Genomic DNA, 20,325 nt, shown 5'->3' with positions numbered 1-20,325 from the left:
AACAATGGCTCACTCTTGTCAAAATCATATTTTCCACAACAGCACTTCTTGCAGCAACATACAAGGAACTGATTCATCTTTTGGAAAGAAACAGAAGGAAGATAAAAAGAATGGCAGCGTTCGGTTTTGGCGCCTGTGTTGTTGCTGTAGCTGTACTTGATGGATGTGTTTGTCAGGGAGGATGGCCCTGTTCACTTATGATGGCAATGCCTGCCCATAAACCATCTCCCGGAGACGTGTGTGTATGCGTGTGCGTGATTTTTCAGGATGAATGAAGTATGTGTGTGGCTCTGACAGCTAATCAATCTGCTTCTGTGCAGCTCACCTGTTAGGAATGGGAATATTCACAGATACAGTCGCTCACATGCGCACACACAAGCACGTCTGAACTTTTAAAAACAACAGGCAGCAGGCTATAATCTGTTACCGTCCTTTTATTAGGAAATTAAATACACATGGCCATTACCATAGATGCCATGGAAAGAAGAGCGTTCCGTCCCAGTGTGTTGAAGGGGTTCCCAGCAATTGCCATGGCAACAGACTGATTGATAGGTGGGACATTTTCAAGGTCATCATCAGGTCCGCCTGACTTGTTTTTCCCGCTGCGCGAGTCAGAAACTACGGAGACAAACAAGGGGCAATTATATTAAACTGGTGAAGAGAAGGACTGCAGCACACAGGATTACCTTACACCATTAAAAGTAACACAATTGTATCTCAATTAGAGATAAAATACATAAAACAGAAAAGTTACTTGTTACAACTATACAGAGTTGAGAAGGTGTTGGATGGTTATAAACGTAGATTTAGTAAATACGTTTCATATGAGTTATTGTCATAAATTAAAATCAATAAAAGCGTACATATTTATTTTCATGTAGCTTTCAGAAACACAGCAACAAGATAGTATGATGCAATTTTGGGAGTATTGGTGGGAAAGGTGACCTATCATATCCTCTTCATCACTACCATCAGGGCAGCGGTACAAAGATCTGGTAAACAAATCTAAGTGATGTTAAATGGTGTGAAATGGGTGTCACTTGTGTTTGTATTTGATTTTTGGTGACGTTACTGGCAATGTCTTTAATGGCCAACACTTGATGTCTTTTAAATGTGCTATATAAATAAAGGTGACTTGACTAGACTTAATGTCTCTAATTGTGATGTCTTTACTGTTGTAGTTATATTTGTCACCACAAGGCATGAATGGAATTTACAAAAAGGACAAATAAATATAAATATAAATGATTTTTTAATTATGAGCCAAAGGCCCTTCATTTGTTTCTGATAATTAACATTGAACAGAGTCTCAAATCAGCAGAAAGAGAGCTCAGTTTTCTTATCGTAATAAAGTATCATGGAGAACCTTTTCAATGAGCTTGTAGTCTGGAGCAAACCTGTGTGTGTGTGTGTGTGTGTGTGTGTGTGTGTGTGTGTGTGTGTGTGTGTGTGTGTGTACACACGTACCAGTGAAATCCAGGTAGTTGGTGGATTCTATAATAATCCCTACCAGGGGGAGGTAGAGAGCAGCCACCTTGGCCCTGACTTCAGGTTTGATACAGCGATGGTCAAGATCATGAGCACACAGCAGGCTGTAGATTGCATTGATGGACCTTCTCTGGACCTTTCCCCTGTGAACACGCATGCATACTGTTTCATTTGAATAATATCGCCAATGATTAGTACACAGCTTTCACATGTTTACAGAGGTCGATATTGATTTAATTGATATATTTTACAAAACAAATAAGACAGGAGCTTTTTAGTAAGAATGTAATTAGTCAAGTAAGAAAGCAGGCAGTTTTGAGTAACGTGCAAGTAGCTGTACTTCCATACCCCTCTGACTCCATGTCTAGCGCTGCACTGAGCTCTGTCAGTAACAGACCCGTGAGGTAGTGTTGCTGCTTGAATTCAGGAGAAAGTTCAAACAGAGCCAAGATCCTCTGCTGCTCCTGGAAACTGCATGAGCCAGAACTCTGAAAACATAGATAAAATGAAGGAGTGGCAACAAGATTAGCGTAAAAATGTTTCTTAATGGAAAATAAAGCACTTTTTAAACAGAATTTTTCACTAAAAGAAAACTAACAAACAAAACAAAACTTAATCTTATCTCATCTAGTCAGTTAAATTACTCCCTAAACTCCCGTTCTGTGTTTGTATTTTTCCCAGTTATCTTCTCCTAGATGGCCAGTCCTTACTTTCCTTAACATTTTTGCAGCCACATTAATATTCCTGTATAAATAAACTCAACTTGGTAAAGCGGTAACCCGAGTGTCCAAATAATTCATGTAAAATTTGCACTGGCGAGTGGGCGAACCTGTGAGGAGATGGATGGACACGGTGAGGCGGGTGCGGAGGCAGGGCTGCTGAAGAAGAGGCTCAGGTTGAGATAGTGCTCATGACTGCACAGGATTCGCAGGAACTCTAGACGCATGCTGATCAGCGTCGGCATTGAAACACTCTTAGCCGACATCTAAAAGTGAAAGGGAGCATAAAAGTTTATTTTTCCAGAATCAGCATCTGGAGGGATATAATTATTAACATTAATCTGTTATTTTACCTGATTGCAATAGTTTTTCACTAGGTGGAATACAAATCCTCTGTCCATGAGCGACATCAGGTCATAAAGGAAAAAAGCCAGGCTGATGTTGACTTTCTCTGCTTGCTCTACCTCCTAAAACAACAGTCAACAAACAGCAATCAGGAAGCTGCACCAGATGGATCTTACTGAGTATCTAGCTGTGTAAGCTGTGCTCTCGATTCCACAGAGGCAAATATAATTAGCACTCCCAACTTCCTGTTGTTTGGAGGACATCGACAACATGTACAGTCAGGTTGAAATTGCCTCTCTCAACACAACCCAGGAGGACAGAAGGTACACGAATGCGCTCGGCTGCAGAGTTTGCAGATCGAAGTCAAATTGATTAGGCTCAGAAGCTCACGATTTATTTTCGTCGTCATCATTACTAACGTTTCTTACCTTTTGTTGTTTGACCAGGATGGTCCCAATCTCAGCTGTAACCACAGAGACAATTGTGGTGATGTCATCTTTAAATCGGTCAGAGAAGCGACTTCTGCGAGGAATATTGTACTTGTCCAGCTGGGACACATGCTGAGCCATGCTTTTCACCTGTTTAAACCATAACACACCCATTGATAATTGTTAAGAAAAGGTGAAAAACGCAATCTTTGATTTTTCTTTTTGTTAAAAAGGTGGCCTGATAGTTAAAGAGGGCAGTGTTTGATTATTTTATCATCAGCTTCTATTTTCAAATCAACAAGCCTATCAAGCCACGCAAAAATCCCTAATTTAATTAAAGTAGGCAATGAGGTTGAGGGCAGAAGCATAAATAAGCAAGACGAATTGAGTGAATGAGCATGAATGTCAGTGATGACACAGCTGAATTGCAAAACAGAAAATAAATTGTCAAGTGTTTTTTGTAATTTATTGCCTCGGGCGCTTTCGAACACCCTCTTAATATTCATACAATACTACCACTATCATTTATCTTTGGAGGTGTTTGGCCATGAGGTCACATTTGCTTGATATGACTCATTTTTATAACTCAGTCTATTTATCATTAACATCTGTGGATGCCTTCCCTCTTGCAGAGAGGTATAAAAATAAACACTGACCAGCAGCTCAAAGAAGAACCAAGCGTATTTGTAGGCATTTTCTCTGCAGACCCCGGTGCTGACAACCATTTGCAGGGCCAGCTCCTCATGAAATTGCTGCAAGAGAAAAAATACAAATGCTTTAATTCACGAGAACCCGTCTTACCCTGATAGCAGGTAGAGAATTTTTTTAAAGACTGCCTCATAATTGGAGTTCTAATAGATTATTATATTAACATATTGCTGTGAACTGGTTTTAATATGCTGGCTGCTTTGAATAGACACAAAAAAAAGCATAAACAGCTCCAATATCAGTGTCACTGGTGTCACACTGCCACCTTGTGGTCATAAGGGTGAACTGGAGGATGAAAGTATTTGTTTAGCTGTGTTACAGGATGTTTGAGATAGAAGTAATGTTGAAATAGAACACAGAAATCAAACACAGCTTTTATGGTATCGTTCCATGTACTGCTACAGAATTATTTTTCAGTCACTGCAGTGTCTCTAACGTATAATAGAGATGACTAACCAGAATTTCTACTTCAAAAACTAAAATAACAAGGCTTTTCATTTATTCTTAATTGAAAGCAATTCAGTTAGACATTAAATTAGCCTGTTTCGGTCCAGCTAACCTTCTTTGAGTACAAAGGTAATGTCTGTTGACTTACACGAGTATACACACATGCACAGTCAGCATATTCAGTATATGTGATGGCATAAAAATGGTATTTAATCTTTTAAATGGGAAGACATGAATAACAGGGACGGATCACCTTTGATGAAAACAACAGATATCCATCAGTTTAGATAAAGTCAATGTTGATACAAATCATTAAAAGGAAATATGTTACCCAGTTCATACTCATTCCTTGCCGTTTTCTGTATCATTATTTTCCGTCTCTAATTCTTTTATAAAAATGTAATTGCATTGCTACATAATAAAACGGGTCCAAAAAAGTAAAGAAAGTAAGAACTTTGAACCTTTCTGTTGGATGGCCTGGTGTTTCCTGATGGGTTCTGATGGTTGTTTACGTCTACGTAGGTGGACATGCGGCTGCCTGGGTTGTTGTGGCCCTGGAGACAGTAACACACAAGTTCCATCACATTGGATGTGATGGATGCATTCATTAGAGTGGGTGTCTAGTGGCCTATTACAATAGCTAATGTACTGTGGGGATGAAGAGCAAATGGCTATTTTGTGTGTATGAAGATGCATGCTGGCATATTTACATACTGTACTTTGTGTGTGTGTGTGTGCTCAATTAGGCAAATTCATACAGTACATTAGCCTAGTGCAACATGGACTTAGTAAAACCTTAAAGAGTATGTTAAAATAAAAAAAAGTGGACACAAGCTAAACTAACTTTTCTGTATTTTGCACCAGATCCAGGTTAAGACATGAGAAATCTCAGCTGATGAAGCTGGTCAGTACCTTGGCAGAGAGAATATTTTTGACCTCGTCATCTTCAGCGGAGTTATGTGGGCCTGGGATATCAGGGTTGCTGCTGCTTCTGATCCTGGACTGGAGAAGCATGCTGCCAACGGTGGCAGCCGTGGCCCGACCCATAGTGCTGTATCGGCTCTCTGCTGAAGGTACTGCGCCACCTGTACCTGATCACATGTTCATAGATACAAAAGGAAAAAAGAAACAAAGAAAATTCTTAATACTTGAAACACTCAGAGCAAATATGTTCACAGGAACGACAAAACAAAAGAAATGCATCCTTTTAAATGATGAAGCACCTGGATTCTGCATGTCTCGAGGGGGATCGGGCAGGCGAAACACCCAGTACAGGTAGGTTGCCAAGAGGCTGTTCCTACCCAGCTGGTCCCTGATCAGTTCCTGGCTGTTATGAAGGCTGTTGATGATGGACACCACTGACTCAAAGGCTATCTGTGCCAGATTGGCTGCAGAAAGGAAGCATGGATTTAAAAAAAAAAAACAAGTAATTAAATGAGTACAGTGAATGAAAAATAAATCTGATTATTTACCTAATTTAGCTTCAAATCTGATGATTTATGGGATTTTTTTTTCTTTTGCAGTGTTGGTTAAATAAAAGTACAAATATAAAGTGGTAATCTGTTTTCTGGGGATATATCTTTCAGTTTTTTCATGGTAGCTCAATAACTAAATTGAGAATATGTTGGGGGAAAAAAAATCAACTGGAAAGACATTTTTAAATGTAGCACCACAATCACTGCTATACATCCATTATATACATGATACAATACAGAGTCCACTCACCGGTCTGGCCAGCAATGACCATGGGCTGCATGATGAGAGTGAAGAGTTTATCTAGCACTCGGTGGAGGGAGAGGACCAGAGCCTCTAGACTGGACGAGGACAGGGCTATGATGCTGAGCTTCAGCTCATGCTCCAGCTTGTTCTCTGGAATCTTCTCCTCCCTGATCCGCACAGGGAATGTTACTCCACCTTCCAGTGCATGGCAGAGGGTGAAGAAACGCTCCAGGTGGTTGTCCTGGTAGGGAGAAGGCAGGGTTTGTTAGAACGGGAAGCAGGGAGAGCAAAAGCAACAGAGGAGAGGAGACAGAGAAGGAAACAAATGTACTGCGACAGAGTCGGGACATGCTTCAGGGCGAATGGAACAACAACATGGACACTTGTGGTATGCATGTGTGTACTGATGTATACAGATAGACAGGGTGAGCCAAAAAGACATTCACTGTGTTGCTGTGTTGGTCTGGAGGCATCCAGCCTTCGCTCACCTGTGTGTGCACGGATGACACCGCCTGGATTTCAAGGTTGAAAAGTCCCTTGTGACCCTCCATCCACTTGACTGGAGGGACCTGAAGAGGAAGTTTCTACAAGACACAGGAAATATAAATATGACTTTTGTGCCTGTGTTTGCTACTCTACTTTCATAATAATAATAATAAATAATAATAAAAAAATAGTTTTAATCTTTTAACAGGAGGATGTTTATACCTCAGGTGTGTGTAGAGAGTAGTTGACAGGGAGACGCTCCAAGATGATGGGCAGACAGTACTGACCAGTCTGCAGTCGATCAATATTCAATATGGGCAGCCACTGCATCAGAGGAAAAAAGACAAATTCAGCATGTCAGCCGAGCTTCAACGATTTAAAAACGCAGCAGTCAGACACACAAATGTCACAACATATTAATAGTAAAATGTCTGGCAACACTTTCCTTTGACAATGATGACAGCGATTTGCCAGCTGAAACACTAAACAGTCTTTTTCTTTGTTCTTAAGATTTGTGATGTGTAAAAGCTTACAGAGTATCCAATGAGCGTCTCACAGCTGCCGCTCTGGTTCTGTTTCTGCTGACAGCTGATGTGGAAGAACGTGAACAGCAAGTGATGCCTCTCCGTCAGACGTGCTGGAAGAGCAATCTTCACTTCCTCATAGAAGTCTGGAGACCTTACAGATGGGGAAATACGGAGTAACAAGAGGAGGCAACGGGAAGGAAACGAGAAAAACAAAAAGATAAATGAAGTCAAGGTACTCTGATTGTTCAAAATAGATAAAAAGACGCTAACACAGTCCAGTGTAACAAAACACAATAATGTGTCCTTACTTGTTATGGTAGGTAACAGGGGTATAGACTTCACTTAAAAATTCAGGGCCACTCGATTTCCCAAAAATGACCTGAATATAGAGACAGAAGAAGAAAAGAATAAAAAGGTACTTTTAATTTAACATGATAAATTTGAATCCTATGTGTAGACTGTGCTTGACTTGAATGTTCATCTGAACTACTGACCCAAACTGTCAGAGCTTGGGTCAGTAAATAGACAGTGACCAATATATCTGCCGATATTAGCCATCTGCTGAAATGGCAATATCGGCATTTATACAGGCTGACAGCAGTCAGACTGTACAATACCCCACACAGGATAAATACTGTTTAAAAACACATGTATATATTATTGTTACTCCTGCTGCACATTATGTACAAATAAAAATAAAAATCTTGGCATATTTAACTGTATATTGTAACCATCTGTGCAGAGTTTTAGCTTTTTTCTTGTACAATATTTATTTATCTATTTTTTTCTACTTTAAAAAACTAATATATCTCTAATTCAACCTTTCTTCCTGTCCCTTGTGCTGCTGGAACAAGTGAATTTCCCCCAGTGTGGGATTAAATAAAGTTTTATGACTATTGAGGTTGCATAGTTTATCCACCAGAGGGCATTTTGCAACTTCCCTGTTGACAAGCAGCTGGGAAATAATTTGTGAGAATAAAACAATTATTAAACTGCACTTTCATATTTTATTTTATTTTTAAAATCACCAAATATCAGTAAAAGTTAAGTTAAATCAGTTTTAGTGTAAAAATGAGTGACAGGTAATGAACAACAGCACTCACACACATAGCCGAGCCAGGATCCTCTCCACTCATAAACTGGATTTTGATGGTAATATTTCTTGCCGATGTCAACCTGTTGACAAAGTTGAGCCTCTGGGGGTAGACATAGAGCAGATTCCTGCACATGCAAAGGGAGAGAAACTGTGTCAGGAACACTGTTGGTTTAGAAAAAACAGTCAAATAAATAAATTATGCTACACTTTATGTAAACCAAAGCAGTTTGATTATTTCTCACTAGATGGCACTGTCTGTACAACAGCTGCAGGGCTGATGCGACAGTAATGTCAGAGAAATGTAAAGCCAACCAGTAATTATCTGTGTTCTTTTGTGGGTTTAATTCAACATTGTAATCTGTTGTGAAACCTGAAATACAGGAAAACACCAAAGATTCCACTGAACACTTGTTTAGAGAACACCAGCATGCAATTACCGAGACTTGTTCATGCATGTTTGTTTTTTTTAGATTGGAGTACTGAGAAGAATTAAATCCCCATTCTTGACTCTGTACTGTTAACTGACTGATGGTAATTTAGCAGGTGGCCTGGATGGAAATGCCTAAAAATATAAACTACACTAAAAAGGAGAACAATTTCTAATGTCAGCTCTTGAGTGATCTTGTTGAGCGAGAGTTCATGTTGCCTCTGGCCCTTTGTTCGAAATGTGCTGCCTATTTTAACAAAGAAACCTGTTTATATTCTTAGCAAGAATAACTTGTTGTTGGGCTTGTTCGCTTTTCATCCCTTGAAGGTGCAAGGCTTGCATAAGTAGTTTCCTTTTCTCTAAGAAAGCTAAAGTCACAAAAAAACATTTAGGACACAGAAACGCAAAGAATAAAATATCCCACAACCTCACATTTAAATGTTTAAGGAGCATGAGTTTATTTGCCAACATAGTGCATACTCCAGCCCACCTGTAGATGTTGTGAGGAACATAAACCTCACTGGAGGGGAACTCCAGCACCTCCTTAATGAGACGAGTGCTTTTCTCAGCCACAGGTTTAAGAGGGATAAGCTCAGTTGACAAACATGATGTTGGTGTATCGTTGACTGGAGACATGTCCAATTTTATGGTACCTAGAAGATGCAAAGGTCAAAGGTCAGTAACCTGCATATGCAATATCCAGAATAAAGCCTATGATATCATTTAATAATATATAAACTGGCACACTGCTTTTTTGTCAAGAGCTGGATGAGAAGTACCACTGGTTTCGGTGTCCTCTTCAGGAAGCAACCGCAAAGCTTAGTAACAAAATATACCGACTTGAAATTTAAAGCATGCTATGAACACACATTTTAGCTCTTTTAAAAAATTATTTGTAAAGTGTGACATCACTGTGCTGTGTTTTTGCAATTTCCTGTACCCAAACGCTCTATATGGATGAAAGTATCAGGCTACAGGTGCTGGTTTAACTGAGTTAAACAGGTGACCTATGTGATTTAAAACTATTGCAGAGGTCCAGGTCTCTCTCTATCCATCTTTCCATCGACAAATTTTATCAATTTTCTCTGCAGCAAAAAAGAAAAAGAAAACATTAACAATAAAAATATACTCATGTAATGAGTGATAACCTGGTATTGTCTTGATTCTCTTCTGTGGTTTCTTCATCTCAGTCAGGGACTTGAGCAAATCCTCATCGCTTAGACGATCTCCTTCCTAAAAAACACAGTGATTTTATTTATTTATTTATTTATTTTAAATGAAAAACCCAGATGACAAGGACCAAATGAACCATTAGAGCAATAAAAAATATACAAACATTGGAATATGCATGTAATTTTTCACAGTAATAGCCCTACAGGTTTGAATAATAGAATCTGATGAAACACATAGGATTTTTATCAAAGTCCAAGATGTAAACACAAGCATGTCTGTCTGGGAAACTTTATCTTTATCTGGTATCTCACTGCATTTCAAGCATTTTCACAGATTTATCCATTTCTTTGCTTGGGCAGCAGACAAACCTGTTTGATGATGGTGGAGATAGTGATGGTGGCAGGCTTGAAGCCAGAAACGTTGCAAAACGGTTCATCGATGGTACTGTAACGTTCAGAGTTCCTCCTAGGGAGTCCTCTCCGGTCAATGCTGCTGGATTTTCCTGAGGAAAAAAAAATGTCAAGGGTCAAGTGTGATACTAAGCTTCAAGGACTCCTAGGAAATGCAGACAAATGCAAAGTGATCAGAAGGTAAGATGACGCTAGCACACACCTCCTTTTGTGTTCTCAGAGTCTGTGATGTCACGCTCCAATGTAGCAGAGCTGATCACTTCCATTATATTAACAGTTGCCCAGGCAAATGGCATGCGATAGCGACCCAGCCTCTGGCAGAAACTATCCGCCTGGTTCCGCAGCTTCTCAATTTTGTCCTTGTTCTGACCATAAAGACATAAATAAATAAATAAATAAATAAATAAATAAATAAAGTTAGCCATTTTGAAAAACATCAGCTCCAGAATCCTTTTACATACCCAGCAAGTATTAATAAGAGGCTAAAAGGTAAACCGGAGAGCATTTTTTTGTAAATAATTTGACTGTTTGCTCTGCATTCATTACCTTTCCAGAGTCACATTCCCTCAGTGTCACGTAGGGGTCGACACAGTCACTGATCTCTCCCTGCTGAAGGACCTTTTCAATCTGAAACACGGAAACATTAATTATATCAAGGCCACAGCAACAGTTTACGATGAACTGCACAAACTCTATATTACTGCTGACTCTTCTTCAAAACTCCAATGACTCTAACGACACTGCAGAGTCCAATTCATAACTGATAGTGTCCCATTGTGTGTTTTTCTATCCAGGTATGCCTTTACTGCTTTGGTAGTGTGTTTGGTATCGGTGTTGTACTGAAAAATAAAGCCACTGCTAATCAGATGCTTTTTAGATGGTACTACATGATAGATCAAAATCTCCATGTTCAAAATTCCCCACATCACTTGCTGAAATGCAGCTAAACTATAACAGAGCCTCCACTGTGTTTTATTAATGCCTTTAAGATACTATTCATCCGCTGCATAGTATATTTGCTTTTCTTAGGCCTACCATTTCTGCTTTTTTCGTCTCAGTGGATTGCAATAGATTTTCTCATTACCTTGATGACCAGATATATATCTGTGGAAGGGTAGGTGATAGAGAAGATGGCAGATTTGGCTGTCGAGGACGGATCAATGTGGTCAGTGTGATTTTTCAAGAAGTTCTTAAACTGTTCAGAGTTCAGGTCACAGTAGAAATTCTCAGATATCTGCAGGGAAACAGATGAAACATTTTACTTCTTACCAAAATTAAATCCAGGATTACATTTGTTTTGGTAATCAGGGCATAACAAACTGGAAGGTTTCTGATGAGAGACTGAAAGAATACATTAATCTAGGTGATTAGTTTGATGTAAACCAAATGTTCATCTGTTCAGCCCGCTTTGCTGTTTCTCTTCTCACCTCTATAATGACCTCTGTGTAGGAACACAGATGTGGGCCGGCCTGGTATCTGTCATGTGATCCTATTCACTGGAAAGCCAGTAACTACTCTACCTCATTCTGCTTATCCCACAGGGCCTCCACTACACTGACCACACCAAGAAGCCTCTAGAAAGCCAAACTTGGCTGATAACTAAAATCCTCAAAGCAGCAACTTTATTCAAGATAAGCACAAGAAAATTTTCAATGATGATGACTTCTGGCATACTTCCATGCTTGTGTAACATGCCAAAAGGACAAAACTCGGCACAGATTCTGAGACGGAAACGACCCAGTTAACTTAAGAAAAAGAAAAAGAGCCACACTCTCCCTGTTACTGAAAAATGACTTCTTGGAATCAGAGAAATAATAATCTTGGTAATCAAAGCCAGCTGACTAAAATATCCTCTGTTCATAAAGAAAAATAAACCGGTCAAAGGACGAGTGTTAAATGAGTCAGCATTTTCAGTAAATCATAATAGCATTCATTTGAAAACTTCAAATTTTGATGTAATGAAACACAAGGAATGTAAAAACCTCTTCAACATGATATTTTTAACCCCCAAACACCATGTCCGTGACTGACTGACACACACAAACACTAGCACACACTGTTTCAGGACAGATGATTAACATTTTCTGATGGAGAGCACTTGCAAACACCCTGTGTAGCCAATTTAGCAGCTGGACGCTACAATGACTCCTTTTGCAGCTTCATTCAAACACAGATCTGAGTGGCAAATGTTCAGGCAGACATCTGACAGCCGCTTCCTTTACAAATATTAGACAATATAGCTCCATAAATCCATTAGACTGTTCTTTCAAGGCCTCTGCTTTTCTGAAGTCTTGCCAACTGTGGTTTCATTATTGCGTCCTCCCACTTGGCTCCAGTCAGTCGAGTAAAATGTGGCTTTCCTTGTGTTGCAAAGTAACACCAGGAAAACAAACGAAGAAAAAAATAACTAATGGATATTCCTTTTTGCTAAAAGAACATAATGTTTTGTTTTTTGCCTACTCATAAACCTCTGCTTACATTCATGAATATTGCATCATAAGTAGGCCACTTGTTAGGTCAAATCCCGTGTCTGCACCTTGGCTTATTGACCAGAGAGACTTTGATTTATACGAACATCTGCACAGATGTGAAACAACGAAATGACGTGAACAAAACCAAACAAGGCAACGAGGGATGCGGGAAAACGAAGAACAGCAAGTAAGAAAACAGAAGATAAGGCTCTCATAAAGAAAACAACTTGCGCTGAGCACTGCAGAAGAAAGAGAAAAACAAACAAGATAAAGTAAAAGTGAACAGTTCAGAGATTAAAAAAAAGAGGCCTTAACAACAACTGACAAAACAAGCTTGACAGTTTCTCCTTCGTTCACAGACGCACTTTGTGTTTACAGTTCAAATTCATGTTTGCAGACACAGTTCATTAACTAGTATCTAGTCAGTGTAATAAGCTGGAAATTATACTAACCTCTGCAAGGATACACTTCAGCTCAGCACATAATAAAAATCAGTCACCTTTAACAAAATGCATGACACTGTCAGAATTCAGCGCTGCTCTTAAAGTCTTCCAACAGAACCAAAAACAACCCTTGTTTATGTCATATTAGTATGTTTCATTGCAAGAAATATTTCACTGATTCTGACCCAAGACCAGGTTAGATATGGCCCAGTTTTGAAAATTGTGATGTATTAAATTGCCCTATCTCACCCAACAGAGTATCTTAGAGCCATTAGTCCTCCAGGCAAGCCAGAGTAAATCAGGGCAGCACAGATGAGAGGGCAAACCCGGTGGCTAAAACCTCGTCTTATGTGAGAGATCCACGAGCACTTAATCCTTCCAACCCCTACTATTATCCAGCTGTGTAAATCCACAGAAAACAAACAAACAGCCACAGCTCAGAAATGCTTTACTGCAAAAATAATGTGCAGTATTAGTAGATACAAGGCCAAACATGACGACCCCCGAGGCTATAAATTTCTGAGGATGATGAGACATAAAACCTTACAGATTACAGTGATCCCTTACTACACAGCAGAGCTGACTTTCCAAAGCCACTACAAGACTGCGCCAGATCAACAAGATGCAAATAACATGCAAAAGCTACCTTTAAAACTGTGATTTTTATTAAGTATACAATACTTGTAACTACTGGTTTTTGATATTCAGTCTTGTCCAGCTTGTAACTCATTATAAAATACACAGCAAGTATCCAAACCATGTGACTATCTATCAGTGTTGAGGATTGATATGTGACCAGTAATGTTTTATTAAACATTAGCAGGATTGTTATGGTGGTTGTTTGTCGTGTGATATCAAACAGTCCCCAGCAGTGTGCTCAGTTACATTAACAGTCTCTAATTTTATGGTAGTTTCTTTGTTAATGGAAAGAGACAGAATATCAACCAAAAACCCAGAAAAAAAAACCCCCACATTACATAAAAGTATAATACGTATATAAACTTATATTATCAATTATTAATTGAAAAGCATGAGTAGCTATTGAGCATTGAGTGAAACAAGTATTTGATGCCCAAGCAAAACATGACTTATTTTACAGTAAGCTGTAAGATATTTCTTAAAGTAGGTCACCAGGTGTGCACTCAGGAGTGATACTGGACCACTCCTCTTACAGTTTCCTGGTTTTCTCCAAACACAGCGGTTTGAGCTGATGCCAAAGAACTCTAGCACAGTTCAGAAGGCCTATACATGTACGAGCCTTCATGAGCAGAGGGACCTTGCAAGTGCTACAAGATTTCAATAGATTACGCTGTAGTTTGTTATCTGTGGTGTTCATGGTGCCTTCAGACCATTAACACGCAAGGAGCGTGTTTTGGCAGTTTTGGCAGATCCACCATCTTTCTCATCATTACCCTGTGAGGAAAGATTTATATTTCTTCCCTTTCCGAATTGTCGCACCACGAGTTGTCACCTTCTCACCAAGCTTCTTGTTGACAGCCTCATAGTCCATTCCAGCTTTGTGAAGGTCTACAGTCTTGTCCTTGACATCCTTTGACATTTCTTTGGTCTTGCCCAATCGTGATGGAGAGGTTGGAATGGAAGAAGCTCATTTTGTGGACAGGTGTGCTTTATACATATAACAAGCAATAGATGTAATGGACTGGTTGACTGTGGGAGCAGAATTCTGTCAAGGTGGGGTTTTTGGGGGGGATTTTTGGTTGATATTCAGTTTCTCTCCGCTAAAATGAAACTATCATAAAAATGAGAGACTATTAATTTCTTTTAAAGTGACCAAACTTACATATTCAGCCAGGGATAAAATAATTATTTCTCCCAGCTGTGTGAGAAAATGCTAAAATACACAGCAAGTATGCAAACAAGCAGAGAGTCCCAAGACTGAGGAAAGTGTTTTTTTACTGTTATTCTTTGTTGCTTATCACACACACACACACACACACACACACACACACACACACACTTTTGTATAACATTAAAAAAAAAAAAAGTGAATTTGACAGTGAAAAAAGTTTGCTCACCTTTTTCTTCTCTTTCAGATCATACAGTGCCATGGTGGCAAATATGGGTTCAATTTCTATTTCAAACCTAAAAGGCCACACAAAGGAAAATTAGATTAGGAGTTTTATCGCAGGAGAAGATGCAAATCCTGAATACAAATCCTCATTTTTTTTCCTCAATTAGCTTTCCATCAGTTTTTGATTCTACTGATTTTTCAGGAAATTTCAATTCCTGTTAGACACAAATTAGTTAGAGGAAGTGATGATGTGCTTGAACTGAGGGTTAAAAGGATTAGAAAAGTTGCCAAAGCATTGCAAGCAGTTCAACTCAAATATTTGGCAACTGTACGAATTATACAAGGATGACGAAGATCAAGACTATAATGCAGGAAAAGTGCATTTGCATGTGTTCGAATGAAAGAAGGAGCAAAAGAGACAGAATCCCACAGAGAAAGGGAGGGACGGAGAGTTTCTGGAAAACAACCACTGCCGAACAACACTCCTCCACCCTCACATAATCCTCCATCCATCACTTAAACAACTACTCAGCTATGCAGCTGTTTAAACTACAAGACTATTCTCCCTACTACAGTATAATGAAAACGTATGACATACTTTATAGACTGGCATCTGATCATAACGCGCTCTCCAATGTGTTCTCTGGGGCAGTCGGGAACAGGACGGATTTCCACTGTATCTTCCTGTAAGATATTTACAGAAATATGTTTAAAAAAATAAAGATTTAACTAAGCACAGATGCTTGTGGATGGAGAAGAAGCGAAATTAAGAACACAAGTCATGTCCACACAGGAAGCGATCTGCAGCAATATAACAACCAGAGACCATAGAAAGTCAGTGATATTTGTGAACTTTAAGCAACTACAGGCAACTTCCCGGATAAACTCTTCTCAACCTCAAGACGAGCAACTAAAGTTATTACCAATGAGAGTGCAGGATACACTGATCATCATGTAACCAGGTAGTAAATACATTAGAGAGTTACCTAGGCAACAGAGAACTGGAAAGTCCCCAAGCTCATTGCATATTGCTCCCTGTGTGGGCACCTAAGGTTTCAGATGTGTATTTAATATATTATGAAAAACGAGAAAGGGCTGCAACTCTTATTAGTTTCATTATAGATTATTTGTAACTGGCAGTCTATAAAATCTTAGTGAAAATGTGCATTACAATTTTCCAGTCACAATTTTATTAGTTTTTGTATCATTTATGAATTTGTGTAGTCAAAAAAAAAAAAAAAAAGAGTATTTTCTATTTACTATTCAGTTTTAGATGTCTTAAAATAAAAACTTTCTATTTACTATCTGAAAGAAGTGGTTGTACATCCGTTCGATTTTTGGTAATTTTTGCAGATCCCAACTATCATGAAAGGCAAACGCAGCAGCTGAAATATTAATGGAAAAAAAAACAACAAAAAAAAAACAACTTTGTTTTTATATCTCACCTCATCAGGTGGTGGGTAGAGCGCAAACAGCTCAGGGTGTCTGTTCCCTTGCCGTGTTTCCTGGTTTAAACGATCCAGCTCTTCATGGCTGCTGAAAGCCAGAAGACCCTCAACTCTCTTGTCTGGAGTCAGGCACCGCAAGTTAAAGTCAGAGGAGGTCAGTGTGTGGCCAGAGTCATCTGTCAACGTTGCTAGAGTTGGTGACTTGACCTGGAGCAATGACAGAATAAGAGCAGGGGTAAGGGTCATGTCATGGCCAGGAGGAGAGGAATTAAATAAAATGAAAACACAAGGAAGTGGAAGAAAAAGGCAGGAAAGCACAAGGAAAGCCAAATTATGGGACTATAATATCCAGAGGAACAAGATTAGTAGACACATGTTGTTCACCCTTGGTTTAAAGAAAAAGACAACCATGCATTTACCTCAAACCTTGTTTGTAACAACAGCATATCAACACCGTGCTGGAAAAGCATTTTATCAACCATCATCAACATGCACTGTATTAAAAATAGAGCTTCCACTATTACGTGGTCAGCGGACACAACAAAACAGGCATTTAGTCAGTCTAGACAGCCTCTGTTTTAGATTGAGACAATGACAGGCTCTTGTACTTTTCTAAACAAGGCTTACTCAGTATAGAAGACACAGCATATAGCTGTGCTTATGTTCACTGTATTTAAAAGAGAGTAAAATGACTTGAGTTACTTCACAATATTCAGCAGGTGTGTATAACTAATCCTTAATTTTTTATGAACAAGAAGCTTTGTTTTGTTTTTTAAATATTTGATACATAAAAATTGACCAGCCAATCAGTAACAAAGGGCCAGAAGGTAATGAGGTATAAGTTACTCATCATTCCTGATATGATATTGACAGAATTTTAAATGAGTTAATCAAATTCTGTAATCAGATCTCCCAACAGGCCTTTGGGTTTTTCAACAAAAGTGAGAACAGCATAGAGGGTTGAGCTAACTGAGCTAACCCAGAGCTAGAAAAAGCGGCATAATTTTGACACTTAGATGTGATGTGATTCATAAATGTGCTCAGAAGCCTTTTGAAAAAACAGCATCTGAATATGTTGTCTAATTTTTAAAAAAAATGAAGTGTATTAAAAATAATCTGATTTCAAAAGTGCTTTAATCCCGCCACCATTCACTAGTAATGATCGAAACACGTACTGTCAGAAAGAGTGGATTCTGGTAGATGGCATAAAAACAGCAATGGCTGCACTGACACCAGAACTGCTCACAAAAGTGTGTGATGAATTTGACTATTGTACTGACACATTCTGTGCATCCAGAGGGAGACCTATTGAGTAGTTGTGAGCAATGTTGTATGTAAAACTTTATATTCAGTCAAGTATTCTAAAATGCACCGCAAGCTTCTTCGTTTATTACTCCAAAAAAAAAAAGGTCAACCTTTTATAGTTTTTGTTTTTTAGCAGTTTTAATTGGCATATAAAAGATTCTTACATGTTAAAAACTCTTTAGGCATCAATGCCTCCACCTAAACCAGAATCAGAAAAAAAAAAACCCCACAAAAAAAACCAAAACCAGCCTGACTGCACAAGGAGATCACATGATCAGATTTTTTCCCCCATTGAAATCATGTTTTTTGATCTGCTGTTATGGTTCAAGTAAGAAATCATAAGTGGGAGGTCTCTCAGAAAGGCATTGCACGATAAGGAAGTCCACCTACAAAAGTAACTTAATTTGGTGTATAACCTCTTCAAATGGATCAATGATTTCATTAAAAAAAAAAAACAAAAAAAAACAAAACAAACAAAAACAAACAAACAAACAAACAAAAACAAACAATAAAACCCCCTGTCGCCAAGTAAATATCTGCAAAGAAATCAAATTTCCTAAAAGTAGCATTAGAGTGCCCGGGATATGAATCACTGCCTGTAGTTGGAATATTTACAAAAAAACCCCCAAAAAACAGGATGGTGGGGCACCGCTGTAGCTAACTCAGTTGAGCAAGCAACCCATATGCCAAAGGGCTGCAAGGGGCCTGGGTTTCATTCAGCCCTGAACCATTTCCTGTGTCGAGATTTGCGAATTGAGCTTTTCACCTTGAGTTGAAGCGATAGCCTTTGTATCCAGGCAAGCACGTATGCACAACCGTAATTATAATGACACGAGTTCAAGATTCTAACCCCAAAAATGGGGTTTAGCCAGATTGCAGGTCATAACCTCACTGCTCCCAAGCTGCATCCTGATCTGAGCAGTCCCTCTTGCCACCCGTTCTCCTTGTCTCTTTCACTCCTATCATCCATCAAATTCATATCCCAGCTCTCACACCACAGGCTAGGACTGACTGAGTTTCCAGTCTGCTTAAGCTTCACAATGTTGAGGCTCCAAGAGTCCATCACGCCATGATTGTTAAAGCAGACTGGTCCATAGAAGAGAACTATTAAGTGCTGAAGGACAATAGAGCTGTTCTTCCCCTCTCTGTCACTCTCATTCTGGCATATAGATCATGGGAAGCCTACAGCAGTAATGAGGGCCTTTTGGTTTGGGTAATTAGTCAGAATTGGCAGGATGAAGCAACAAGAGACTGGCTGGGGCTAAGGGATGGCTGGGCCAGGAACTGGGAGTGGCACTGGCTGGGACTTGGATTGGCCGCGACTGTGTGATTCTGGGAGCTGGGATTTGGCCACTATAAGACAAATAAGCGACTGAGAGGGCACAGAGAGGATGTGAACTTGGCTCAGTGAAGGACTGAGGCAAGGATCCATAATGAAAGATCCAAACACTTGGATGGCAGCTACTGATCTGAAAAATGCTGAATATAATACAACAGGGCTGTGGTGCACTAAACTTAAAAGAGCCACTGTGTAGGGTAAAAAAAGAGTGATGTGAATAACAACACACTGTTGTGTTCTCTATTAAAGCAACCCCCACCCACTCCCCGCTCAGTCTCCCAACCCAGTCTCCCCCCAGCCTCACATTTCACACCAACAATTGTCTCCCAAGCCTTGATCAGTATGGACTACCATACTGCTCTCACTACAATGTCTTTGCCACACAGAAGTCACTTTATCAGAGTTCCAACGCACTGTCATTCAAGGACAAGTTGTGGCAAGTAACTTTTCTTGTAGTTCTGCTTAAAAATAGCATTAAGCTGTTGGGGAAATCCACTTACTCCATTTCTTGTCAGTATTTAGATTGGAAAGTCATTAACTTTCTCATATTCTAGCTTAGCTAGACAAAAAAACAAAAAACCCACTAAACTAAACCATCTCTCACTGCTGGCTGTTGTTCAGCAAATAATAGTTACATCACAACTGCAGATAGACAAATTACACAGTTGTTCTGACCGTCTAAAGTGGTAATAACCAACAAACCAAAGCAACACCATCTAGTCAAAAACCTGTTTCTATAATAACAAGCAAAATCAGATGTGACGACCTAACTGTAAACTGAGACTACAGCAACAATGCATGTCTGAAGCATCACGCTGCACACAAGAGGCCGAGAAGGAAATCAGTGAGGACTTGTTTCTTCATAGTATGCTGCACGCAACACTGAACAGGAGGAAGGCTCCTTCATTGAGTAACAGGGTGCTGGTTAAGACACAGGCTAAGTAAAAGGGTACTTACACTCAATATTTATTGGGTTATTTATCCGAACCTCTAAACTAAAACTTTAGCACATGACTGTGTGTTTGTGTTTCTTACCGTTTTTTCTTGATTTTCTGGCTGAAAATCCGACTCAAAGGTCTGTTTCCGAAGAAGTTTGTGTAGGCCAGTTCGCTCTGAATACACACTCCAGCCATCCCCCTGGCATCTTCATGCATACACATAAGACAGAAAAGACACAAAAACACAAAAAAGGGCATTCATGGTTAACTAAAAGACCTCTGAACCAGTCTGGATAACAACACTGAAGCATTATGCAGTGCATGTGTGCAGTGAATATGAGAGTCTTTGTAGGAAACATGTAAACATAAGAATGTA

General features: G+C 39.3%; 1 protein-coding gene across 3 annotated transcripts in view; it reads right to left on the bottom strand.

Annotated features, from left to right (window-relative positions):
- Positions 1–20,325, bottom strand: part of dock8 (dedicator of cytokinesis 8) — a 55,525-nt gene that overhangs the window by 17,042 nt on the left and 18,158 nt on the right. For 2 of the 3 annotated variants that reach the window (XM_086314668.1, XM_086314666.1), the window contains exons 5-30: positions 20,047–20,155; positions 16,365–16,574; positions 15,518–15,603; positions 14,924–14,990; positions 11,058–11,207; positions 10,520–10,600; positions 10,176–10,338; positions 9,932–10,065; positions 9,539–9,623; positions 8,881–9,043; positions 7,971–8,088; positions 7,176–7,246; positions 6,874–7,018; positions 6,563–6,664; positions 6,343–6,438; positions 5,861–6,095; positions 5,359–5,523; positions 5,048–5,226; positions 4,597–4,689; positions 3,637–3,732; positions 2,981–3,130; positions 2,561–2,674; positions 2,318–2,473; positions 1,837–1,976; positions 1,468–1,631; positions 467–618 (exon numbers count right to left, since the gene is read on the bottom strand). In XM_086314668.1, the coding sequence (XP_086170794.1) occupies positions 467–618; positions 1,468–1,631; positions 1,837–1,976; positions 2,318–2,473; positions 2,561–2,674; positions 2,981–3,130; positions 3,637–3,732; positions 4,597–4,689; positions 5,048–5,226; positions 5,359–5,523; positions 5,861–6,095; positions 6,343–6,438; positions 6,563–6,664; positions 6,874–7,018; positions 7,176–7,246; positions 7,971–8,088; positions 8,881–9,043; positions 9,539–9,623; positions 9,932–10,065; positions 10,176–10,338; positions 10,520–10,600; positions 11,058–11,207; positions 14,924–14,990; positions 15,518–15,603; positions 16,365–16,574; positions 20,047–20,155 (3,424 nt within the window). The remainder of the gene's footprint in view (positions 1–466; positions 619–1,467; positions 1,632–1,836; positions 1,977–2,317; positions 2,474–2,560; positions 2,675–2,980; positions 3,131–3,636; positions 3,733–4,596; positions 4,690–5,047; positions 5,227–5,358; positions 5,524–5,860; positions 6,096–6,342; positions 6,439–6,562; positions 6,665–6,873; positions 7,019–7,175; positions 7,247–7,970; positions 8,089–8,880; positions 9,044–9,538; positions 9,624–9,931; positions 10,066–10,175; positions 10,339–10,519; positions 10,601–11,057; positions 11,208–14,923; positions 14,991–15,517; positions 15,604–16,364; positions 16,575–20,046; positions 20,156–20,325) is intronic. The other variant, XM_086314667.1, reaches the window with a different exon arrangement.

This window comes from Aulonocara sp. 'chitande type north' Nkhata Bay, linkage group LG12 (genome assembly GCF_057382095.1).
Source record: "Aulonocara sp. 'chitande type north' Nkhata Bay isolate Kocher_YH1m ecotype deep benthic linkage group LG12, A_spYH_male_GT1.1, whole genome shotgun sequence".
Classification (NCBI taxonomy): domain Eukaryota; kingdom Metazoa; phylum Chordata; class Actinopteri; order Cichliformes; family Cichlidae; genus Aulonocara; species Aulonocara sp. 'chitande type north' Nkhata Bay.
Note: the sequence above shows the minus strand (reverse complement) of the source record. Positions and strands in the feature narration are given on the sequence as shown.